Below are 26,402 nucleotides of genomic sequence, written 5' to 3'. Positions count from 1 at the left end.
CCGAGACCAAGTTCAAATTAAATCGAAAGCAGACGGCAGCGGCGACCAGGGTCCTTAGGGCGCCTCCTCCCGGGCCAGCGGACCCAGCTTCGGGTGACTACCCAGCCTCCTGCATTGGGGCTAAGTGTGAGCAGCCGGGCGCGGGCGCCGGGTCTACACGCTGGCCCCACGTGGGCCCTGGAGCCGGCTCTGGGGGGCATCTTTGGGACTGCATCCGCGATCAGGTAGACCGGGCTTACCTGGGGTGGCATGATTCATTCATTCTCGGGGGCCTGTAGGAGCACCATTGTCGGGCACTGTGCTAGGTGTCTCCAGGGTCTTCACCGTGGTGAGTGCATCTCACCCATAACCATAAACAGACCACCCCCCCCCCCCCCCGCAAAGTTCTGTAGTTTTTTAAATATGTTTACTGATCTGTTGACTTAAAAGAGAGACATCGATTTGTTGTTCCACTTATTTATGCATTCATTCGTTGACTCTGCATTCATATGCTCTGACTGGGATGGAACCCCCCCCCCCCCCCCCCGCAACCCTGGCATAAGGAGACAACTGAGCTACCCGGCCAGGGCCAAAAGTTTCGAAACTAAAGAAAGTTTATTTACAGTGAGCATTGTGAATGCACTCCCTGCCACTGAACTGTACATTCTTAAATGCTCAATTGTATGTTCTGAGAATTTCACCTCAATTAAAAAAGAAAACAGACCAGCAAGGAGAAGGTGCGGCTCTAGCTTTGCTGTATTTCCCAGGAGGGCGAGTGCAGCGCTGCCCTCACGTGATCCTGCTCCTCAGAGGCTGTGCGGGGCTGGTGGTTCGCTGCCCCTCCAGAGCCCCCCCGAAGGTGAATCTCCCCATCTGTGTGCTCTCCTCGTGGCTGCAAAGAAGTCAAAGCCACCTTTTCACCCCAGCCCATGCCACCCTCAACATATTAAATGTGGCCCCTCTTGAGGAAGCGGGTTGAGGGCTCCCTCCCTGGGGCTGAGCCCCTGTGAGCATAGACCCAAGCCTCATCCTGGACAGTCTGGGTCCCAAGGAAGAGGTTTCAGCCAAGTTCCTTGGCCCTGGAGACTAGGAGGGGCTTGAGGAGACAGAGGATGGACATCATTGTGGCAAAGATTACCAATGAGTCTCTTCTGTGTTTTCCTCCTCCCTCCCCCAAAACAGGTTAGTTTCCATTTTGGAAAGCCTATGAGGGTAATAGGGACAGATAGCAAGAATTCTTCCCCCAAAGCAAGGCAGACTGAGCACTGGAAAGAATGACAATGACAATGACAATGGAACCTGGTGGGGAGGAGGGAGGCTCAAAGACAGAGTCCCATTGTACATGGAGGGGAAGGAGGGCCACGGGCCCTGTCCTGTGATACTGACTGTGCTCAGCCACGGGACCTGGGGAGAGATGCTCACCCCCTTAGGTCAGCTGAGACCCGGAGTCCCTGCTAAGTCCCAGAAGGGCAGGAGCAGACAAAAGACAAATACAACTTGCAAAACCACAAGAGAAGGAAAAGCAGTCCAGTTCCTCTAAACCCTGCAGTAGACTACAACAGGGCCACAGAGCAGACATGGCAATGATGGGAGAGGCAGATGGCCCTTAACCAGGTTCCTGGATGCTCGGCCCAGGCAGGCCTCATGTCTCGGTTAATGCTTCCAGCAGAAAAGTAATAAAGCGACATGGCAAGGCCGAAGAGGGACACTGAGCAGCCTTGCACACCACCCTAAAATGCTGTGAAGGCTTTGAGTCTTCCATGTGCCAAGGCTCCCAGAAAAGTTTTGTTCTTGAGGCCTGTGCCAATGAATGGAAGAAGGGGGAATAAAAAACAAAACAAAACAGGGAGGCTTCCACTTTCTTCTCCAAACATGCACTCTCCACCCCTCCAACAACTCAGGCCACAAATGGGAGAATCCAGGGTGTGCTCAGGGAGAAAAGGGCCAAAGGCCAGATGCAAGAGGAGAAAGCACCTCACAACGTAGGGATACTGAAGGGTCTTTATTGCCTACCAGCCACCATCAGTGTCCCAGCCACATGCTGGGCTCTCCAGGACTCTCCAACCAACCCCGAGGACCTGGGGAATGTGGCCACAGTTCAGCTCTCTCCTCCCAGGGGATCAAGGTACTCCCTGGGGCAGACAATGTAGCCGAGGGCCTCAGAGTGAGGGGCGGAGGGCTGAGCAGCATTCCCTGCGGAGAAGGACGGGAGAGAGGGCCCTTCTTGACGCCCACCATGGAGGGATGTCTCGAAGAGGAGGGCAGGGGGGTGTCATCCTAAGAGGGAATGACACCAGAGGCAAAGAGCACAATGAAGAGGATGATGATAAAAACAATCACACAGATGAGGACGATCATCTTCACGTTCTTCCACCAGAACTTCCGAGCCACCTTCTGCGATGTTGTCTTGAAGTGCTCCGACTGTAGGGGATGAGGGAGAGTGTGATTCAGTTCCTCCTCCCACGGGAACAGTAGTACAAATACAGGCCCCCACGCCATACATCTAAATATTTAAGTGGTAAGTTGAAGTAACAGACTGTTACATAGAAAATGTCCGGTCCTCCTACCTTGACCAACATACCTTCATAACCATCTGGTGGGCCAAGTTTAAATTTAGAAATCTTGGACTCCCCCTGGCCACCTGCCTACCCCCTTCTCTTCTTACCCCTGCACTGCCATGCACATTGTGGGGACTTTCACACATGCTCACACCCAGGGGTGTGACACTGGCAGCACAATCCACCCCTTAGGAGGGAAGACACGGGGGCCAAGGAGAACAGAGTCAGGTCCCACGATTCCTTGCCCCCCTGGGGACTGCTGAAGTTGGAGGAGAGGGGCCAGGGCAATATGGTGGCTGGAAGCGAGGGAATGTGCTTTCTCTCCAAACTGGAGCTGCAGTAACTACGTTTCATGCTCCCCAGGTTAGGCTGTGGAAAGAAACACTAAGTCCGAAGAAGAAAACAGAGCTGTGCCCAAGATTACACATAGGACTCAGAAAGCCCCAGCCAGTGTGTCCCCATGGACAAGGAACTTTAGGCTCCAGCCTTGGTTGAACTTTAGAGGAACTCCCTTCTTGAGCACCTGGCTGGAGAGAGAGAAGAATGAGGTCGAGCAGATGTGTGGGAGATGTTATTCTAGCCTTCAGCTCACAGAGGACTCCATCCAAGAATGTCACTTCTCTTCCCAGCTTCTTTTTAAAGCTGACGCAGCAAGACTCTAGCAGTTTTCACTCCCGGAGAAGGCCAAAGGGCCTTAAGGGGATTTTCCAAAGCCAATATTTTGCCCTGGGGAGGTCAGGTTCAAATGACTGTCAAGGGCAGCTTTCAAAAGGAAAATCACCTTCGAAGGAGAGAAGCCTAAGAATGCCTGGATTCTTAGAAAATGCCTCCATGGGTCAGCCCCCGCCCACCAACCCCGGTCATTGGACCTATTCCCTGGACCAGTACCAATCGGTGGAGTAGAACAGGATCAGAAGCGAGGACTCAGCTAACTTCAATTCCCAAAGCAGGTGAAGAGGCAGACTTCCCTCCTGTTCATTTTGCTCCCAACAACACCGACCCCCAAATTCCCAAAGATCCTCCCTCCCTCTCTTCCTCTTGTCCCCAGTGGGCTCCCCATCTCACTGTGGCTTCCAGATCCTCTGTCTTGTTGCGAAGATGGTCCAAGTTTTCTCCTCGGGCCAGGATCCGCTCCACATTCTGGGTCATAATATTCTTGACTCCCTCCACCTCACTCTGCAGGTTCCGCACTCGATCATGTCCTTCACCTCCACTGGCCTCCTCCTGGGCAGCACACAGGGGTTAATTAAGCCAAGTGGCAGAGGCACTGAGACTCAGCATCAGAGGCCAGAGGAAGGGAAGGTCTAAGGTGGACTTTAGCTCTTTGCACTGCTTGAATTGTTTACAAACAGAATGTTTTCAGGTTCTCAGGGCCTCTGCCAATGAAAAGAAGCACACCACTGGATTCCTCTCTACTACTTCCTTGCTTCTCAAAGAAGGTCAGAGAAGACAGCTGAGCTGACATTGCAAAATGCAAAACCCCACCATTTACCAATTCCCAGATCCTACAGTGTCCTCATTAAAAACGCCTGTGCTTGCCCTAACCGGTTTGGCTCAGTGGATAGAGCGTCGGCCTGTGGACTGAAGGGTCCCAGGTTTGATTCCAGTCAAGGGCATGTACCTTGGTTGCGGGCACATCCCCAGTAGGGGTTGTGTAGGAGGCAGCTGATCGATGTTTCTAACTCTATCCCTCTCCCTTCCTCTTTGTAAAAAATCAATAAAATATATATTTAAAAAAAGAAAAAAAGTCTGTGCTGGCCCTAACTAATTGTTCAGTGGTTAGAGCTTCGGCCCAAGGACTGAAGGGTCCCAGGTTTGATTCTGGTAAAGGGCATGCACCTCAGTTGCAGGCTCAATTCCCTTGGATGTTTCTCTCCCCCTCCCTTCCATTCTCTCTAAAAATCAATGGAAAAAAAGTCCTCTGGTGAGGATTAACAACAACAAAAAATGTCTGCGCTGGCCAGAAGAACACCCTCACCTGGCGCAACCCTCCCTCTCTCCCCGGGGGTGGCTGGAGAACTGTTCTGGCTCCAGCCTCCTGGGCAGCCCAATTGCTGTGACCCAGAGCACCAGCAGCCAGGCTCCAAGTTCCTCACAAGGCCCATGACAGCGAGCCGTTGGGCCACAACTTCTGCTTCTCCCCAATCCCTCTTAGCACCATGTGCAAACAAGTCAAACTCACTGCCGGCGGGCCACATGCCTCCTTTATTTGGCCCCTGTTAGCCTTTGAGTTTGACATGCTTGTACAGGAACCAAACAATCACCAGTTAAGTTGATATTAAGTAAAAACAGCAGCCTGGGCACTGGGGGAAATGGAGGGCAAGTCCTCCCTGCTTAATGCCTCATCCCCGGGCTTCATGATAAGGTTTTTGAACAAGGAAGAGAAAACGTTATTAAGCTCCTCCCTCCCCAGACCCACTGGATCTCCAAAAACAGGGCAGGGTGTGGATCCACAGTAGATTATCACAGAGAACCAAGTTCTGGTTCTTTTACAAACTCTTAGTTCTTCCTTATGTGTATAAAGAGGGGGCCAACTCCTGGGACTCAGAGAGACAAATGCTGTGGGTTTCTCTATACCATAGAGTTTACAGGGTAAAGCGAAAGGCAGAGGGGGGAGCTGAGCCGGAATCTACACTGGGAAACAGCAGCGCTGCCCAGGAATGTCACATCACCTGCTGGGGCGGGGTGGGAGGGTGGCGGGAACTGGGGGAGGAGATGAAGGGCCCCTCAGACAACTCCTTGCCTGGAATTCGCATTCCTCACTCGCACGGAGGCCCAGCTCTAGGCCCAGCCGGCACTGAGGTCGGGGGGAGGGGAGAGGGTTAGAGAAGGAGCAGGAACACCAATTTCAGCAGCTCAGAGCTATTTGCAGTTAGTTGTCAGCGCTGGCCCAGCCCTCTAACTTGCCACCTTCTCAGCTTCCCTGATCCCCAAGCCCCTCCGGCTTGTCTTTAAATCACCCCCTTCCTAGTTCCCAGCTCACTCACCATGTCTCAGCAGCTCAGGCCAGTCAGCAGCAGAACTCGCCTAGTCTGTCTCCTCCGAGGGCGGCCCTGAGTTCACTTCCTGCTCCAACTTTCAGCCCGCCCCCCCCTCCCTCCCCACCTGACAGCCCGAGCTGCTCCAGCCACACCTTACGCAGGTTCCCCCAGGTAGGCGGGCACCCTCCTCTGCCCTCCCAGTCTCCTCCCAAACCCAGGCTCAGGCTTAAAGCAACAGGACTCCCCGGCACCCGGCACCCAGTCTTCTAACTTGTCAGGAATCAGAAAAGAAAGAGGAAGCAGCCCTCCCGGGTTTCCTAAAGCTGTACCGCTGGTATAGAAAGGGCAGCGGCTTCTATTTGTGACCAAACATCTGACTCCAGTTTGTAGAGATTGAAATAAAATTGGGATGGGACAGTAAGCCCCCTGCCAGGCCTAATTCACATGAAAGCAGAAAGCAGATGTGAACATTTTTCTTCTTCTTTTTTTTAATTTCGCTTTTAAAAATGTTATTATTATTTTTATCTTTAGATATGAACATTTCTTGCTGGACAACGCTTGCTCTCTTGTCTGTAGATGGGCAGAAAGCACTAATCCCCCAAAGTCTGGAATGCTGCGATCCTGGGCTCAGGTATCAGAAAGCTCAGGGTTACCCGGTGACCCTGAGTAAACCGCTTCACCTCTCTGGGTTTTGCAGGTGCTAAAGCTGACCTGGTGAGGAGTTCGAGAGCACCTTCAATGTGCCCAGCACAGTGCCTGTGTGAATTAGGAAATGATGGCACATTTCCTTTCAGAGTTCCATCATCTTGCATTTCCCTTCAGGGGCACCACCGCTGGGTTAGTGAGCCCCATCAGAAAAGGGGAGGGAACTGCCCTAGGGACCAAAGAGGGGGCCCAGGGCAAAGAATTTCTCCATCCACCTGGTTCCAGGCCAAAGAAAATCCACTCTTCCTGGACGGTGTTTATCATGACAGAAGAAGAATAACAGGGACATGCAGGAGAGAAGCATTCCTGTCCCATCCCACAAGAAGTAACAGTTCCAAGGGGGAAATGTCAGCTGCTCTAACAAATACTTTTTAAAGGGTCCAATAAATTTTGGGCCTCTGTAGCATCTTGAAACTCTTTATTCTAATGTATACTGAAATCTTATCCCCAGTTAGATAAGATTATTATATTTTGCAGACCTGAATTATATATATATATATTATTTTAGAGAGGAAGGGAAAGGGATAGAGAGACAGAAACATCAATGATGAGAGAGAAACATTGATCGGCTGCCTCCTGCACGGCCCCTACTGGGGGGGCATGTGCTCTTGGCCAGAATCGAACCTGGGACCCTTCAGTCCACAGGCCGATGTTCTATCTACTGAGCCAAACTGGCTAGGGCTGCAGACCTGAATTTTGATGAACAATACCAGCCTGCTTTCACAGGAAGAATTTGGCTGCCCCACTCCTTGCCCCATTCATAGAAAGGCTACAATGTGGCCAAGTGGAGGTGGGTCAAAAATCGTGATCTTCAACCGAAGGACTTGTATGCATGCATATAAGCATAATCAATGGACGCAAAACTCTGGGGGTGAGGGCATGTATGGGAGTGTGGGGGGGCAATGGTAAGATATGTACACATATAATACCTTAATAAAAAAATAAATTAAAAAAAATCGTGATCTTCACTTGCACTGTCTAATGCAGTAGCCACTGGCCACATGTGGCTGTGGAACACTTGAAATGTGGCTAGTATGAATGTAGATGTGATGTAAAAGTAAAATACATGCTGGTTTTCAAAGACTTACTATGAAAAAAGAACATAAATACCCCATTAGTAATTTTGTATAGTGATGACATGTCGATTAATGTGTTGGATATATTGAGTTAAATAAAAAATATTGATACAATTTATTTCACCTGTTTATATTCCCATTTAATTTGGCTAATAAGATTTTTAAAATTACTGAGTCATTCCAATGGGCCCTGTAATATCTCAAGGATTTATTCTCTCTTCTTCTTCTTCTTTTTTTTTAAAATGTATTTTTATTGGTTTCAGAGAGGAAGGCAGAGGGAGAGAGAGGTAGAAACATTAATGATGAGAGAGAATCATTGATCGGCTGCCTCCTGCATGCCCCCCACTGGGGATCGAGCCCATAATCCAGGCATGTGCCCTTGACTGGAATCAAACCCAACCCTTCAGTCTGCAGGCCAACGCTGTATCCACTGAACCAAACCAGCTAGGGCCACTCTCCCAGTTTCTATTAACATCTTACATTTTTTTACAATTGATGAGCTAATACTGATATATTAACAAAGTCCATAGTTTATATTCAGGTTTACTCTTTGTGTTGTACATTCTATGAGTTTTGACAAATGTATAATGACATGTAAGTACCATGACACATTACATTATCTATCATACAGAATAGTTTTACTATCTAAAAATCCCCTGTGCTCTATCTATTCAGCCCTCCCTCCCTCCCCTCAATCCTTGGCAACCACTGATCTTTTTATTATTTCCATAGTTATGCCTTTTCCAGGATTGCACAGACTTTGGATCATACAGTATGTAGTCTTTTCATATTGATTTCCTTCACTTAGCAATATGCATTTAAGTTTCCTCTATGTCTTTTAGTAGCTTGATAGCTCTGTTTTGTGAAAGGGCTGTGTATGCAAAGCAGTCCCCAAAAGCTGAAGGGGCCGATAAGCCAAAAACAAACAAACAAACAAAAACGAGGCAGACAAGTCCAGCTTGTTGGTTTAGAGAGTTTATTAGGGAACTTACATACAGAAAACAGTCTTGGGCATCAATAAGAGAAATGGATCCCCGAACCTCCCCCCCCCCCCCCCCCGCAGATTTGAAAAACCGTGAGAATATATGATAATCTAAGGGATCAGGAGCTAGGAGGCTTGGGTGCCAGGGTGAGAAACATCTGGGGCGCATCCCCCTGAGAGAGAATTAATGGGAGTACTGTGTTCAGCCCAGAGTTCTTCATTTCAGAACTTATCCAGAGGAAGGGAGAGAGTCATGGGTTCAGGTTCACCCAGATGTCAAGATGGCAGATTAGTTTTAAGATGGGGTCACTTATGTTCCTAACAAGTTCATTTCATTTTATCGCTCAATATTCCATTGTATGAACGTGTCACAGTTTATCTGCTCATCTATTGAAGGATGTCTTGGTTGCTTCTAAGTTTAGGCAATTGCGAATAATGCTGCTATACATATGTGTGCAAGTTTTTATTTTTTTTAAAATATATTTTATTGATTTTTCACAGAGAGGAAGGGAGAAGGATAGACTTAGAAACATTGATGAGAGAGAAACATCAATCAGCTGCCTCCTGCCCACCTCCTACTGGGGATGTGCCTGCAACCAAGGTACATGCCCTTGACCGGAATAGAACCTGGGACCCTTGAGTCCGCAGGCCGACGCTCTATCCACTGAGCCAAACCGGTTAGGGCGTAAGTTTTGTGTAGCATGCATTTTCAACTCATTTAGGTAAATATCAAGAAGCACAATTGCTGGGTCATATGGGAAGAGGATGCTTAGCTTTGTCAGAAACTGCCGAACTGTCTTCCAAAGTGGCTGTATCATTTTGCATTCCCACCAGAAGTGAGGGAGAGTTCCTGTTGCTTCACACCCTCACCAGCACTTGTTGTTGTCACTGTTTTGGATGTCAACCATTCTAGCACATATCCCATCGTTGTTTTAATTTGCAATTCCTTCATAGAACAAGATGTTGAACCCCATTTTATTTGAAAGGGCATCAAACAAACTATGGTTATTCAAACTTGCACATTTGACTGATATTTTCCCAAAAATGAAAGGAGTGAACCTGTTCCTTCAAGGAAAACACTAGACCGTATTTGTTGCCTTTGATAAAAGGAGAACTTTCAAGTGAAAATTAAAATTCTTATCTTGAAAATTAGAATTTGCATCTGCCACTGTGAGTTGGGCAGCTTCCCAACATTAAGAGACTCTGCCTTTGGAAAAGCTGCCTAACTCAAGGAAACAGTGCTTGCCAAATGACTTTGTTTTCCAATGTTTTACTCAGGCATGATTTTACAATATCATCCTTGAGTAAAATGTCCACTTAAAGTGCAAGTTAGGCCCGGCTGGCGTGGCTCAGTGGTTCAGCATCGACCTATGAACCAGGAGGTCATGGTTCAATTTCCGGTTGGGGCACGTGCCGTGTGGGGCGTGCAGGAGACAGCTGATCAGTGGTTCTCTCTCATCATTAATGCTTCTCTCTCTCTCCCCCGTACTCAATAAAAATACATATATTTTTAAAGTGCAAGATATACCAATGATTTTAATGTTATCGCGCATAATGTTCATTGATATGGTTTCAATTTTCACATCTGAGTAATCTTTAAAAACTACCACATGCAAGTTGTGTCAAAGAAGGATATCCACATTTATCTAAAAGGCCATTAAAATGCTTTTCTCTTTGCCTGGCCAGTGTGGCTCAGTGGTTGAACATCAACCCATGAACCAGGAGGTCACGGTTCAATTCCTGGTCAGGGTACATGCCCAGGTTTGCAGGCACGGAGGCAGCCGATCAATGATTTACTCTCATCATTGATGTTTCTATCTCCCTCACCTTTCCTCTCTGAAATCCATTAAAAAAATATATTAAAAAAATGCTTCTCCCTAGTCCAGCTAAGTATCTGTGAAGCCAGATTTCCCTCCCATACTTATATCAACCAATACCATTTCACAACAGATGCTCTGCAGCAGCAGATATGAGAATCCAGTTGTCTTCAATTAAGCCCTCACAGTAAAGAGATTTACATGTAAGACAATATGAAGTACTCCTTTAAAAAAATATTTATTGTTGAAAGTATTACATAAGTCCCCCCTTTTCCTCCATTGACCTCTTCTAGCCCACTCCTGCCCCCCACCCCAGGCCTTCACCACCCTATTGTCTGTGTCCGCTGGTTATGCATACAAGTTCTTTGGTTGATCTTTTCCCACCCACCCTCTCCTGCCTTCCCTCCGAGGTTCGACAGCCTATTCCATGCTTCTATGTCTCTGGATCTATTTTTGTTTATTGATTTATTTTGTTCCATATATCAGTGAGATTATGTGATACATATCTTTCTCTGACTGGCTTATTTTGCTTAGCATAATATTCTCCAGGTCCATACATGCTGTGGCAAATGGTAAGAGTTATTTAAAAAAATAAAAAAATATATATATATATTTTCAGAGAGGAAGGGAGAGGGAGCCAGAGAGAAACATCAATGATGAAAGAGAATCATTGATCAGCTGCCTTCTGCACAGCCCCCTACTGGGGATCGAGCCTGCAACCCAGGCATGTGCCATTCACCGGAATTGGACCTGGGACCCTTCTGTCTTCAGGCCAACACTCTCTCCACTGAGCCAAACCAGCTGGGCGAGTCCTTTTCTTTTTTTACAGCAGCGTAGTATTTCATTGTGTAGATGTACCACTGTTTTTTTATCCACTCATCTGCTGATGGGCACTTAGGCTGTTTCCAAATCTTAGCTATTGTAAATTGTGCTGCGATGAACATAGGAGTGCATATATTCTTTCTGATTGGTGATTCAGGCTTCTTAGGATATATTCCTAGAAGTGGGATCATTGGGTCAAATGGGAGTTCCATTTTTAATTTTTTGAGGAAACTCCATACTGTTTCCCATAATGGCTGCACCAGTCTGCATTCTGAAGTACTCTTCATGCAATCTTGGTGATAATGTACCTTTATTAACAAAAATGCTAGTTATAAAATACTTAATAGGTTTATTCTTTTTTTAGTGAATCAATACAAACATTCCTCAATATGGAAAAATATAACCCACATAAATAACAGTTCTTTTTTTAAAAAGATATATTTTATTGATTTTTTACAGAGAGGAAGGGAGAGGGACAGAGAGCCAGAAACATCGATGAGAGAGAAACATCGATCAACTGCCTCCTGCACACCCCCTACTGGGGATGTGCCTGCAACCAAGGTACATGCCCTTGACCGGAATCGAACCTGGGACCTTTCAGTCCGCAGGCCGACGCTCTATCCACTGAGCCAAACCGGTTTTGGCAATAACAGTTCTTTAAGGTTCTCAATGATATGTAGCAGTGCAGAGGGGTCCTGAGACCAAAAAATGTGAGACCTGCTGCCCTTGGATGCCTTCTCCTTATCCTGCTGCCCAATCCCAGGGCAGAGAGTTAAGATATTACAGTGTTGACTGGTCTCTCTAAAAACCTTCCCTGACGCCCTAGCTGGTTTGGCTCAGTGCATAGAGCATTCACCTGCGGACTGAAGGGTTCCGGGTTTGATTCCCGTCAAGGACTCCTCCCTGGTTTGGGCCCTGGTCGGGGCATGTGCAGGAGGCAGCCAATTGATGTCTCTCACATTGATATTCCTCTCTGTCTTTCCCACTCTCTAAAAATCAATGGGAAAACTGTTGTGGGGTCGAACCCTGGAGTCAAAAATAAGACCACCGGAGGCTGCTGATTGATTAAAAAAACAGGCAAGGATTTATTGAATTGGCCAGGATGGCCGCGAGGGCACCACACGCAGGTGGCCACCCTCACGACCGCGCCGTCCCAGGTGTAGGCAGTCCTTTTAAAGGTCCAAACCACAAAAATTTTCCTTTGTTCTAAATGCTGGACATTATTGGAATGTGGCCCTATCTTGCGAAAGCAGGTTTTTACAGAAGCAGACCCAAGCGGAGTCAGTAATCTCTAAAGGTTATCTACAGTTTCTACTCCTGGAGCTACTGAGTCAGTGGGAATCAATCGCCTGAAGTCCTGGTCCACAGGCACAGGAAAATGACCTCTGTGAGTCTCCAGGTCTCAGTCTGGAAGCTGAGGTGACCACCCTATTGTCCAAGCAAGCAAGTGTGTGCAGAAGCCAGAATAGCAGGGTTAAAATTCAAACAGCAGTTTTTACCTAAGTATGGTTGCTACCATACTCCAAAAACATCCTCCGGTGAGGATTAAAAAAAAGGGGGGGAAAAAATCTTCCCTGATGGACCACAGTCTACTTACGACCCCTGTTCTGCATCCCCCTCCTCAGTTATGCTGTTCCAGTGTCCCCTGCTGCACTCAGACCTCTCTGGTTCTTGGCAGGTACGGGGAGGTAAAGGAACTGGTATACTTTCTCTGGGCTGGACAGCCGCTTCCAGGTGCGTCCTCAACTCAGCGGTCAACCTTTCTAGGGAAGAGTCCGACATGTTCACATCAGGGAGCACTACAGGGACACTGCCGCCTGGAGAGGCCTAAGGAGAGCGGGAGGGCTCAGAGGTGTCCTCCACCACCAGGTGAGGCGAGGCGAGGCCCGCCCCACCCCGCTCCGCCCCAAGGTCCCTCGCTTTGCCTTCTGCCGCCAAGCAGGGAGCCAGGATCCGCCGGCTACGGCCCTTCACGACAGTCCCAGCGCTTTCCGGCCGGCTGCTCCCCGCTGACGTGTCGGGGAGGCGGGGCTTAGGGGAGCGGCCCCTCTTTGGTGGGTGGCTGCTGCAGGTGACTTACCTCCGCAGAACGACGGCGATGTCTGCCCGGTCCTCGCGGGCCGCGTCCGGCTCAGGTAGGCTCAGAGCCCCACCCTGCGGCGGAGGGAGAGAGGGGCGCTGGTCTCGGAGTGGCGAGGACCGGAGGACTGCCCTGTGGGTCCTGGGGATGGGGCTGACAGAGACAGGTTGCAGCCTGCAGTTTGGGGTGACGGTGACATGCGATTAGCGATTAGGGGGCTGTAGTCTGAGAAGTTCTGGGGCATTGGCGCGTCCTGGAGGAGGGGCTGCCCTGCAGGGTGTTCCTGGTAGAGATCAGCGGGAGAACCCAGGGAGGCAGAAGCCCTCGGATTGTTGGGGCTGTTGATTTGGGAAGGAGCCGATTTTAAAGCACCTCCACCCCACACGTGCACACATCTTTCTCCATTTGTTGGTTACAGATAAAGTACGGAAAGACAAGACTGCACAGACCTCAGGCCCCGGTCAGGCCAGCCGCATGGGGAAACTCTTGGGTTTTGAGTGGACAGATGTATCCAGCTGGGGGAGGCTGGTGACCCTGCTGAATCGGCCAATGGATCCTGCAAGCCTGGCTGTCTTCCGTTTTCTCTTTGGTAAGTCCAGTTTCTGGGAGGGGCCAGTGTGATTGGGGTGGGAGAGTGACAATGGGAAGGTGATTTGAGATGGACATCTAGAAAACGTCAAGTGCCTGCTTTCAGAACTCGGAAACTGGGATTAGAGTCTGCGCGGATCATTAGCCTTTGCTTTTCTCTTGTTCCACAGAGAGGCCTCTTATATACCTGATTGCTTGCATCAGAGGCTTATAAACTTTGGGAGTATCACTGCCTCCCAACCTTGTCTATTTCTTGGTTACTTACTTAGTGGACTTTCCTCCCTTTTTCTCACAGCGGGAGACATCAGTGTCCTGGAAGAGGTTACTTGTGGCGTTTAGGATCAAACCCAGCTTTGTCTCCTCTGATTAGCGTTTGGAGGCCAGAAATGCTTTGATTTGAGGCTATAGGAAATATAGAGGCAGAGGAACAGGGATTCATTTTCCTTATGTCAGGAAGGTGTTCAGTAATTACACCAAGGACTAGACTTTAGAGAAATAGCAGACATGTTGGCTGTAACTCCCTAATCCAGAGCTCCCGCTTGGAATGGGTTATGATATGCTGAGATATTAATCCCAATAGCCCAGTGGTTCTCAACTTAGGGCTTTTTTTGTTTGGGGGGGGGGGATACTTGGCAATGTCCGGGGACATTTTTATTTGTCATATGTGGGGCGCGGGGATAGGTGGCTACTGGCATCTACATAGGAGCCAGAGATGCTGCTTATTGGACCTATGATGCACAGGATAGTCCCTCCCAGCAAATAATTAACCAGCCCCAAATGTCAATGGTCCTGAGGTTGCGAAACACTGCCTTAGCTGGAGCTGCTTCCTGACCTGAGTAGCCCCTTCTGTTTACCCCAGTGTGTTGGCCAAATACTGCTGTTTTCTGGGTATGCCAGGAAGTGGAAAAGGTTGAGAAGCAAACACCATCCTTGAGCACTTTCTGTAGCCCAGTGTGACAGACCTTTGTAAATATTAACTATCAAAACCTGAACAGCTTTTATAGCATTTTGTATGTTTCTCTCATTTAATCCTCCCTGTAAACTATTATGAGCCCCCTTTTCCAAATGGGGAATTGGCTTAGTGAGGTACAGTAGCTGATCACACAACTGGCATAGTGCCTATCACAGAGGAGGTACTCAGTAATGCTTGTTGGATGAATGAATAAATGGTGAAGCCTGGTTAGGAAAGAAGTCTGACCTTGAAGCTAGATTCAGTCAACTGTATTCAAATGTATTCTACTGCTTCCTTTGCTGAGGCCTAATGGCCCCCTCTCTAACTGCCTTCTCAGGGCTGTTGATGGTGCTCGACATTCCCCAGGAGCGGGGGCTCAGCTCCCTGGACCGAAGATACCTGGATGGGCTGGAGGTGTGCCGCTTCCCCTTGCTGGATGGCCTGCAGCCACTGCCACTTGACTGGATGTATCTTGTCTATACCGTCATGTTTCTGGGTGAGGGGAACAGGGAATATTGATTGGCCTATCTAAAACAGAGAAATACAAAGCATGAGCAAGGTCTTGGGTTCCTTATTCACTTCTATTGTGATTCATAATTTCATCTTCCCGACCTGTGTGTCATCTGAGCTGTGACCCCGTGGCTCTTTTTAAAAATATTAAAATAACATTTAATTTTGATTTAGTGGTACCTGATTATAAAATGTCTGATGACTTTTCTTAATCCCACCCACAGCCTGTCCCAGGGGAGCTGGGCCTGTGGTGACCTTTGACCTCTTAATCCTCTCTCCCACAAATCCCAGGGGCACTGGGCATGATGCTGGGCCTGTGCTACCGGATAAGCTGTGTGTTATTCCTGCTGCCGTACTGGTACGTGTTTCTCCTGGACAAGACGTCATGGAACAACCACTCCTATCTGTATGGTTTGTTAGCTTTTCAGCTGACATTCATGGATGCAAACCACTACTGGTATGAATCTAGGGAAAAAGAGGGGAGGGGTCGGCTGGGTCAGGATGTTTACCAGAGATAGGGGCCCATTGAGGTCCTAGAATTTGCCCCAGCAAGAATAATTTCAGCAATGCTTTGCAAAGGTCACACTTTAATTTGGATGGATTTGGGAGGGGGAAGAGTCAGCGAGGTTGTGGCACTTGGGATGACAAAAAGCAAAATGGCTCCATTCCCACCCCTTCACTCTTTCCGTATCTCCCCAGGTGCCTTGATCTGTGCACTTCCTGTAATCTTCTTAGAGAGAAGAAGAGAAGACTAAAGCCAGACATAGCTGTTTTCAGATACTTCAAGGGTGGTCATGTGGAAGAGGGAGCAGACTGTCTCTGTGTGAGCCCAGAGGTGCAGAGTTAGAGCTCAGAGTAGACGTTGCTGTGAGGCAGAGTCATGTCAGGAGGAGAGGGCCCACCAGGGCTGATCAGCAGCGCTGTCCTGGGAGGAGGTAACCTCCTCCACCTCCGGTTTAGGTGACCATCTTTCAGGGGAGGTGGAGAAGGGATCTGCAAACCAGATGGCAGGGCAGACGACCTTTGAGGATTTTTCCCTTTATTAAGTGAAAAGCAAATATGAGATCTCAGTAAGATGGGTATAAGTAAAAAATCTCAAGCATTGAATTAATTAGTGATTTATCAGTCATGAAGTTTCATTTGTTAATACACACACACAATACTCCTTTTGTAAACCATTAGACTCATTCAGAATGGCCAGCTCTGATCATATAGAATTAAGAGACAGTTTTGGCAGAATACTCCTGAAAAAAATTTTTTTTAAATACATACCACTTACTTACTGATGGATTTCCAAATACCATGCTAAACACTTTAATTTTTCCTCAGTATAACCCCATGAGGTCCATAGTGCTTTCCACATTTTACAGATGAAGACACTAAGGCTAAGGGAAGTAAAAGATTTGCCTAAGGTCACACAGCAGCAAGAGGCACAAGTGAGAATCGAGGTCTCCTTAGCTGTAGACTCCAGTGCTCTTGACCACAGTGTAAGCTGCCCTTCCCCAACTTCTCGGCTCATTCATTGTCTTCTTGAAACTCTGCTTTGCTTCTGCCTCCCCAGAGTGCATCTAGTCTTAGAGCCTGCGTTTATCCGTTCTCTCCCAAGGTAGGCTGTTGGTAGAGACCCTCTGTCACTAGATCCTGGCATCCAGGTCTACAAGTGTCAGTTTGTTTTGGATATTGAAAAAAAATTTTAATCTATTTCTATAAACCTCAAACTTTTTAAACACTTCCTTAAACGAATTCTTTACTAAATTCAGTCATATTCTAGCATTGTAGTCTTTTTACTGACTTTTCCCATTAGGACTAACGAATTTGCTAAGTAACTAATGGTAAACACTGAACTTTTTATTGTTCTAACTCACTAGTAAAATTTCTGTTAGGAGTTGAAATAATCACTGTCCCAGTTTTCTCATATAATTCTAAAGGGCCTCAAAATAGTCCAGAGGACCAGAGAGCGTATGGGAGTTGTCCTGAGATAGATTATTACATTTATAAAGGAAGGTGGAAATGTGGCTGGACTAAGAAGCTCTCCTCAATCCTTACCTTACCTGGTGTAGGTCTGTGGATGGCCTGCTGAATACCCGGAAGCGGAATGCCCACGTGCCTCTTTGGAACTATGCTGTGCTGCGTGGCCAGGTACAAAATCTTAGGAAAGAGGGAGGTGTTCTTTGACAGTCGTTGTCAGCATGGCCGTCCCACGGCAGATTGCACTCTACTCTGCCTCCCTAGATCTTCTCTTTCTTCCCTTTTACTGGAAGGCTAGGCTGGCTTTTCTGTTGTTTCCAAAACCCTAATCTCTGGGCTGTCTCACCTTGTCATGGAAAGAATAGGGCTTTGTCCCTGCCAGGTTAGAATCCTCATGAGAGAGAGAGAATAATATCTGTGCTTTATGACTCTCCTTGGTGCCTAATACTGTGCCTGGCATTGGTAGGATGTCAGTAGATACTTGTTGGATGAGTGAATATCTGAGATGAGTGACTAGAAGAATGGAACTAATCTTCATTGGTCCATCAACTGAGATGAGAACTAACTTTCTTTCTTTCTTTCTTTCTTTCTTTCTTTCTTTCTTTCTTTCTTTCTTTCTTTCTTTCTTTCTTCTTTCTCTCTCTCTCTCTCTCTCTCTCTCTCTCTCTCTCTCTCTCCCTCCCTCCCTCCCTCCCTCCCTCCCTCCCTCCCTTCCTTCCTTCCTTCCTTCCTTTTTAATTTAAATTCTTTATTGTTTAAAGTATTACATGAGTCTCCTTTTCCCCCCATTGACCTCTCCCCAGCCGCTCCCACCCCCCAGCACATTCCCTCACCCTGCTACTGTCTGTATCCATTGGTTATGCTCATATGCATACATACACGTTCTTTGGTTGATCTCTTACCCCTTTACCCCCATTCCCTCATAGGTTGGACAGTCTGTTTGATGCTTCTGTATCTCTGGTTCTATTTTTTGTTCATCAGTTTACTAGCATGTTGTTCATTATATTCCACAAATGAGTGAGATCGTGTGATATTTATCTTTCTCTAACTGGCTTATTTCACTTAGTATAATGGTCTCCAGTACTCTTTTTCTTTAAACATTTGTTTTGTATTTTGTGTTTGCAGATTTTCATTGTGTACTTCATTGCGGGTGTGAAAAAGCTGGATGCAGACTGGGTGGAAGGCTATTCCATGGAGAACCTGTCCCGGCACTGGCTCTTCAGTCCCTTCAAGTGAGTGGCAGTCAGGGCAGAGGCCTCACTGAAGCACAGGTACAGAGTGGGTGACTCACCTCTGTCATGTCTGCAGTAATGGCTGCTGTTCCTGCTTTGCCTGAATTTGCAACATACTTTCATCTCATCTCCCTATTCAACAGAAGGCTGCCCCTGTGAAACTTATGCTATGGGTGGCAATGGAGGGAAATAAATTTAAAAAGAAGGGGAAAGCCCGACCGGTATGGCTCAGTGGTTGAGCATCAACCTATACACCAAGAAGTCTCCGGTTCAATTCCTGGTCAGAGCACATGCCCAGGTTGCGGGCTTAATCCCCAGTAAGGATTGTGCAGGAGGCAGCCTATTGATGATTCAATCCCATCGATGTTTTGCCTCTCTTCCTCTCCCTTCCTCTCTTTCTGAGATCAATACATTTAAAAAAAAAAAAAAAAAGGAGCGGAAAGAGCTGGAACTAGGTGACTTGGTGAATGAGTTGGTTGCCACCCCAGCCTCTCCAGGACTCCTCAGCCGTGTACTGAGAAGATGGACAGTGTGCCTGCCCTGACACAACCAGTGCTACCAACTCTTCTCACAGCAGAAGTTCGCCTCTCTGACTTCTCTCTTCCTCCCATTTCTTCTCTCTTTTTTTGCTTTGTTCTTTTTTCCTCTTCCCTGGTATTTCTCAGTTCCTGTAGTTTGACTTCAGAATCATATTGGTCAAGCATTCACCTTTTTTTTTTTTTTTTTTAATATATTTTTATTGATTTCAGAGAGGAAGGAAGAAGGAGAGAGAGATAGAAACATCCATGATGAGAGAGAATCATGGATCGGCTGCCTCCTGCAAGTCCCCCACTGGGGATCAAGCCCACAACCCGGGCAGGTGCCCTTGACCGGAATCGAACTTGGGACCTTTCAGTTCACAGGCCGACGCTCTAACCCCTGAGCAAAACTGGCTAGGGCTAGCATTCACCTTTTAAATTTTCTTCTAATTTGTAACCTCTGTGCGGAGCCTCCCTGCCACAGCACCCACACTTCCCCGTCAGATTTGCCGTAGGAGATTTGCCCTTGCTTCTGACAGAGGGTATGTTGAAAACAGCTGGACACCTAATGTGCGTGGAAATGTACAGGGGTTGGAAAAGCTCTGGGGTGTCTGTGTGCAGAGTTCTACCCACCCGCTGGGGTGGCTCCTTTGGCAAGGACAGGGTAGCAGGGGTCCATTTGCTGTGAGTGTGCTGTGTCAGCCAGGCTCCCAGTGGGCGGGTGCCTGACCCTGTCCCCGGTGTCCGCAGACTCGTATTGTCCGAAGAGATGACTAGTCTGCTGGTGGTGCACTGGTGCGGACTGCTCCTTGACCTCTCAGCGGGTTTCCTGCTCTTCTTTGACGCCTCAAGATCCGTGGGCCTCCTCTTCGTGTCCTACTTCCACTGCATGAATTCCCAGCTTTTCAGCATTGGTTAGTACCTGTCGTCTGGTAGGAAATAGGAAACCACAGGGAGGGACTTGCCAGAGGCGTTGTTTGGGACTGGGAGATGATGATGGGAATAGCAGCCCCATTGAGCCCGATGCAGTCACTGTGGCATGGAAATAAATTGGGAAGAGAGAATTGGGACTTCTGGGCTCAGCTAGTATGCTGTATAGTAAGGAATCTCTGGGAAGTAAGTATCTTTTAGTTAAGAACTTCTTTTATCGTAAGTGGGATACTTGAGAGAGGTTTCTTAAGAAAAAGGGGTCAAGGGGGTTACCCACATTTCCCCAAACCAAACTCCTGAAATGCTTATTTTCTCCTTGCTTTTCTAGGTATGTTCCCCTATGTCATGCTGGCCAGCAGCCCTCTCTTCTGCTCCCCTGAGTGGCCTCGGAAGCTGGTATCTCACTGCCCCAAAAGGCTGCAAGAACTGCTGCCCCTCAAGGCTGCCCCTCAGCCCAGTGCTTCCTGCATGTATAAGAGGAACCGGGCCAAAGGCAGCCAGAAGCCAGGGCTGCGCCATCAGCTAGGCACTGCCTTCACCCTGATCTACCTCCTGGAGCAGCTCTTCCTGCCCTATTCCCATTTCCTCACCCAGGTATGTGTAGGCTGGGGTTAGCGCGGAGAGTGGCAGAGTGACAGCCATAGGGAAAGAATGGCTGGCTATGTAGCCCTTTCTTGATAGAGGATGGGATTAGCCTAAGAACCATTACGCTGACCTCCTCTGCCCTGCCTTCTCAGGGCTATAACAATTGGACAAATGGTCTCTATGGCTACTCCTGGGACATGATGGTGCACTCCCGCTCCCACCAGCACGTGAAGATCACCTACCGTGATGGCCGCACTGGCGAGCTGGGCTACCTTAACCCTGGGGTGAGATTTCTGATGCTGACAATGTATTGTTCTTCAGAGCTTCCTTGAGCTTTGGGGTCTGGTTTGGTCCTAAACACAATTGTAAAATAAAACAAATTTGGGTCACTCCCCTTTCTCAGGAGCCAGGTTCAACCTTCTTTTATGTGGGTTGAAATAGGGCAGTGTCATTCACCTCCTTAAACTGAGATTAGATTTAAGAAAGGTAAGTAAACCACTAGCCCAGCAAGGAAAAACTCTTCCCCCAAAACAAGGTCAGGTTTTTATTCCTGGTCAAAACAACCAGATCTCTTTGTCCCATTGGCAGTGCATGACTCATCCAGGAGGCAATACGATGAGGTGGGACTAATATGGGGGTTTGGGACAGGTATTCACACAGAGCCGGCGATGGAAGGATCATGCAGACATGCTGAAGCAATATGCCACTTGCCTGAGCCGCCTGCTTCCCAAGTACAATGTTACTGAGCCCCAGATCTACTTTGATATCTGGGTGTCCATCAATGACCGCTTCCAGCAGAGGTGGGCAAGGGGAGCAGGGAAGGGGGAAAAAGGAAGTCCAGCTCCTTTTGCCAAGATGAATAGGCCACGCTCCCCAGTGCTGTCTTGCTTGAAAGGCTGTCTGTCCTCTGGTGCATGTCCCTGTAGACCTGGTTGTGGGCATAGCTGATTGCTTCCAGCAGGGGGCCCCATCACCCAGAAGAAAAGGTACTATGACTTGTTCTGCTAGAAACTTAACACTATTCTCAGATGGCCACTAATCCTCATTCTTCCCAGTGCTCCAGAATCTCTTTCCCCTCTGTGCCTCTGACTGGTCATAACATGCTGACACAGGCCATGTTTTCTATCTGGAAACCCTGTTCCCTCTCTCTGGGAATGGTGATGAGAGAAACAGAACTGGAAATTCTGATGGTAGGTGGCAGTGGCCTTCTTAAAACATGGTTTTCTTTCCTAAGGCTTTTTGACCCTCATGTGGACATCGTGCAGGCTGCCTGGTCCCCCTTCCAGCCTACACCTTGGCTGCAGCCACTGTTGATGGACCTGTCTCCCTGGAGGGCCAAGTTACAGGAAATCAAGAGCAGCTTGGACAACTATACTATGGTGGTCTTCATTGCAGATTTCCCTGGTATGGAAGAAAGCTAGGAGAGACTTTGCTGTCTTTCCTCCTTGCTTCCTTGGTCAGGGACCTTGCATGTGGTGGAGAGGGGAGGGGTACTCATGGTGGGAGGAATGTTTTTGAAATCTGAGGGGTGGTAGTGGTGAAGTGTAATGCCTGTTCTGGCTGGAAGTGAGTTCACTCACGGTGGGCATTGGGGAACTTGGTTGTCCCTGTCAGGGCTGCACCTAGAGAATTTTGTGAATGAAGACCTGGGCAACACTAGCATCCAGCTGCTGCAAGGGGAGGTGATTGTGGAGCTGGTGGCAGAACAGAAGAACTACACTCTTCAGGAGGGAGAAAAAATGCAGGTATCTTGCTGGAATTAACAATAGCAGAAAAGTTTAGATGAGTGGAGTTCATTTATTATAGACTCAATGTTGTACCATAGCAGTAATGTGGGGGCTCAAAAAAGTAAAGATTCCTGGGGCTGTGAATAGCCTCATCTAGGATTCTAGAGGTCAGTTCCTTTGGACTCCAAAACACAGTAAGAAGAAAGATGCCCGGTGGGTGGGGAGCGGGTGGTGTTAGGAGCCCATAGGCCGACTAGGAAAAGTTTAAAGAGTGAAATATATTCATTTCTATCCCCTGCTCAGTTGCCTGCTGGCGAGTACCATAAGGTGTACACAGTGTCACCCAGTCCTTCCTGCTACATGTACATCTATGTCAACACCACGGAAGTTGCACTGGAGCAAGACCTGGCGTATCTGCAAGAATTGAAAGAGAAGGTGGAGAATGGAAGTGGTGAGTAAATAAAGATTCGGGCTGAGGTAACCCCCGAGTACAAGAAGTTAGGGTTGTAAATGAGGATCTAGCCATTAAAAATGGAACTTGAAGCCTCTAGCTGGTGAAAGGGGAGTTGTAGGAGAGAGAATGCTCTCTCTCTCTCTCTCAGTGATTCCTCTTTTTGCTGACTTTGAGCAGAAACAGGACCTCTACCCCCCGAGCTTCAACCTCTGCTAGAAGGGGAAGTAAAAGGAGGTCCTGAGCCAACACCTCTGGTTCAGACCTTTCTTAAACGCCAGCAAAGGCTCCAGGAGATCGAACGCCGGCGAAACTCCCCTTTCCATGAGCGATTCTTCCGCTTCTTGATGCGAAAGCTCTATATTTTTCGCCGCAGGTAAGTTTTACCCACAATAATACTTGTTGCCATCAGATATTTGCAAGTTGGGTAACTTCTCTGGTGAGAGTAACAGTAGGGACTTTGTCCCAGGAAAGGACAGTCGAGGGCTATATAGCTTTTCCCAACCCTTCTCATCTCCCTTATTTAATGGAAGAGTAAATGATGTGTGTCTGACAGCCTGCTGTCTTGCTCTGCCTCCCCATGGATTCTTCTTCCCCCACCCTGGAATCCTGCCAGACTGTATAAGGAGTGGGGTGCCTCCAGCTGGGATATGGGGGCCCCTGCGAGGCAATTCTCATTTGTGCCTGTGTGAGAGAAGGTAGGACCAGGTGTCCCGTAAGGGCTTTGGTAGGAATTCCCATGTTGAAACAGGAGTTTGGACTGGGTGGCCTTTTTCCTCTTTTTCAGCTTCCTGATGACTTGTATCTCACTTCGAAATCTGGCATTAGGTCGCCCTTCCCTGGAGCAACTGGCCCAAGAGGTGACTTATGCAAACTTGCGACCCTTTGAGCCACTTGGAGAGTTGAATCCTTCAAACACAGATTCTTCAAATTCTAATCCTCCTGAACCAAATTCTGAGCATATCCACTCAGAGTTCTGAGGGGGGCCAGTCATAGGACCATTACCTGTGCAGTGGAGATTTGAAAAAACTTTTACAGATATTTACATTTTTCTTCCTTGTCTATAGCTCTTTTAAATTCAGAGATGATATCTTAGAGGAAGGAGCCAAGGAAGTAAAGCAAGGATAAGATTTACCAATCCAAGGTTTAGAGGCCAGGAGGGGGTTAAGAGCAATGTGAAAAGGTCCTTCTACGATAAAGGGGACAGTCAGGTTTAAAGTGACTGGCTCCTTGGGGAAAGAGATTTTATGTACCATGATGAAAATAGTAGCCAAGTATTCTCAAGTGCTTGCCATATGCACAATGCTTCACACAGTGCCTACATTACATTTAGTCCTTAATGGTCATTAGTCTTATTTTACAGTTGGAGAAACTGACATTGAGAGGTACTATAATTTGCTCAAAGACATAAACCTAGTAAGGGATGGATTGATGGTTTGAACCTCATGTCTGACTTAAGGTCCTTCACCCTGTCTCTTGTAATTTTGAGAATCACAATAATTCTGAAATAATGTAACTTAAAACTTGTCTTCTTAATTATAAGTATGATGATTAGTTTGGTGATCAGGTTCTGAATGCACAAATTTTCTCTTCACTATAATTCTGGTTCCTTCTTAGTTTCTCATATCTACGTATCCTGTAAGTTCTTCACTAGCAGCTATGAGAGTAGTTAGGATAGCAGAAAGTTAAACTATAAGGAAATTTAGATGATTGGTATTAGTATTTTTCTAAAAACAAGCTTAACATTTAGCATTATTCTAGCACTTAGTGAGAAGGTGATGTAAAGTGAGTATTAACCAAACTTGGTGAGGGATAAGGGAATGTAGGTTTGGATATACAAGGAAACTCGTCAGGTCCGTGAATGTTCAAAGGCCTGGCACTGGGCTAGGAAGTGAGAATGCAGTTAAAAAAAAAAAAAGCTCATGATCTGGTAACAGACTGGCAGTCCCAGTACTTTGATAAAAGATTGCATCTGTTATCAATCTTCCCGTGCCCCACCCCACCTAACCCCCTTGGACAGTGGGCTCAGGGTTCTTTCCCAGGCATTTTTTTCCCCTGTACACACTATTCTATGGTTTCCAGTGATGCTATGCTTAGATTTCTTTCCTGTGCCCTAGACCTTGATGTATCTGTCTCTACCTCGATATCCCAGAGCTTTCAAACCCTGTCCTGAATAGAACTTAGCTTCATTTCCAACTCAAGACCTGCTCCTCCTTTATTAGTGAATGGCAACTATTTTTTTTTTCACCGAGTCATCAGTCTCAAGTCTTTTCCTCACATTTCTTGTAATTTCCAGTCCCAGCAATTCTATCTCTTATTTCTTAAATCTATTAATTTCATCTCCTCTGCTGTAGGGAGATCAGAGCAGGGCTACCATGAAGATGTACAGGTTGGGCCAAGTGGGGCCTGGCAGTGAGTCCCTTGGATTCATACAAGGCATTGTATGCAATGGCTGTGCCACGGGGTCTTTTTTTTTTTAACCCTCACCCGAATTAGAGTGGGAGGGAGGGGGGAACAGAAAAACGATTGGTTGCCTCCCTAGAATTGAGGTCTAGAGCAGCAGTCACCAACCTTTTGGACCTCATGGACCACCAGTTGGTGACCACGATCTAGAGAGTGGGAGAAACAGAAATGACTGGTTGCCTCCCTATCGAACCTGCTACCCAGCCAGGTACAGGTACGAGCCTGGGAATCAAAGCCGTGACCCTTTGGTGTGCGCAGGCCAATGCACTAGCCACTGAGCTACACCAGCCAGGGCACCACAGGTATTGAGCAAGAATGGTGTGGGGGAAACTGCACAACTCAATGTACTTCATTGTACAAATGAGGTACATTGCGAGGACACAATGTACCTCAGCACTATGTCCTTTGCCAGTTAAGTTCTATCTTCTGTTCCCAGGTCCACCACCCTCTCCCCTTTGGTAAGAATAGCAGCTTTCTCCTTCACTTTGGGAGGGGACACTCACAAGGATGCTATTCCCAGACTGCTAGTGTACCACCTCTGTGACTTGCTTTCCCAGTGGAAGTGCTGGGAGGATGGGATAGAGGGAAAGGGTGGTCATCTTAACACTGGTCAACATTGTTCAATGTAATAAATCTGGGTTATTCAGATTTTAGGAGGAATCAGGTATAAAATCTGGCTGTTTTGGGAGTGGGTTATCAATGTCCATTTAGCCAGAGGCATTTTAGTATTTAGATCTCCCGATTGATGTCACCCTTTAAAACTTTATAGAAAGGCAAATGAACCGTTTGACATTCTCTTCTGAACTCTTAACTACCCCGTTTCATGCCTTTGCTCTTCTCTGGGTTCATGCTCCTCTGCCTTTCTGGTCTTTAAAATCCTTTTCCCCAAAAACAGGAAAAGCACCTCTCCTTAAACACCTTCCTAGCTATAAGGCAGGTACTTCTCTGGTGCTGCCCCTCCATCCTGCAGGGGTCCACTCATCCTCAGATCCCCTTTATTTGGCCAACGTAGTTATGTCTTCAGACAGAAGTGCATTATCTAAGCGTTCCAAAACCTTCTGGAGCTCTTCCCTGTCATGAAAGTTGAAGGTCTCGTTTCTGAGCAAATTAGAGAAACTCTATATTCATACTAAGATTTAACACCCCTCCATTTCTAAATTTTTAAGCCTCCAGGTGAGCAAGTATAAGCAAGCACTCCTTGGGTCTCACATTTGCAGCAGGTCAAAGTAAAAAGTTGAACCACTACTTGATTTCCCACATGTGCTGGTGTAAACATGCCAGCTGGCACGTGCCCATCTATACTTCAGCTCCTAGACTCAAAAAAGGACAGTTGAAATGTAGAATAAGTTCCTTTTATAGACTGCCACAAATTTAGAGTAACCCATTGGAAATTTGTATCTTCACTGTTATTTTAAATAAATTGTAGTCCATTTATTATCCTAGCTTGGAAGCTGTTTCCCATTTAGAAACTTTTCAAC

The 26,402-nt window shown here is 47.3% G+C and overlaps 2 protein-coding genes across 2 annotated transcripts; one reads left to right on the top strand and one right to left on the bottom strand.

Annotated features, from left to right (window-relative positions):
• Positions 1–642: 642 nt before the first annotated feature.
• Positions 643–5,674, bottom strand: VAMP8 (vesicle associated membrane protein 8). Its single transcript, XM_079792654.1, has 3 exons — positions 5,525–5,674; positions 3,603–3,761; positions 643–2,400 (listed from the first exon to the last, which is right to left on the bottom strand). The coding sequence occupies exons 1-3, from the start codon at positions 5,525–5,527 to the stop codon at positions 2,257–2,259; spliced, it is 306 nt and encodes a 101-aa protein (XP_079648780.1). The 5' UTR covers positions 5,528–5,674; the 3' UTR covers positions 643–2,256.
• A 7,267-nt stretch (positions 5,675–12,941) lies between these two features.
• GGCX (gamma-glutamyl carboxylase) lies at positions 12,942–24,706 on the top strand. Its single transcript, XM_079792633.1, has 15 exons — positions 12,942–13,055; positions 13,419–13,589; positions 14,878–15,036; positions 15,342–15,507; positions 17,111–17,189; positions 18,144–18,250; positions 19,519–19,682; positions 20,027–20,292; positions 20,436–20,567; positions 20,932–21,083; positions 21,518–21,687; positions 21,898–22,028; positions 22,314–22,461; positions 22,642–22,837; positions 23,249–24,706. The coding sequence occupies exons 1-15, from the start codon at positions 13,019–13,021 to the stop codon at positions 23,439–23,441; spliced, it is 2,271 nt and encodes a 756-aa protein (XP_079648759.1). The 5' UTR covers positions 12,942–13,018; the 3' UTR covers positions 23,442–24,706.
• The last annotated feature ends 1,696 nt before the right edge of the window (positions 24,707–26,402 follow it).

Source organism: Cnephaeus nilssonii, assembly GCF_951640355.1.
Source record: "Cnephaeus nilssonii genome assembly, chromosome: 15".
NCBI classification, from domain to species: domain Eukaryota; kingdom Metazoa; phylum Chordata; class Mammalia; order Chiroptera; family Vespertilionidae; genus Cnephaeus; species Cnephaeus nilssonii.
Note: the sequence above shows the minus strand (reverse complement) of the source record. Positions and strands in the feature narration are given on the sequence as shown.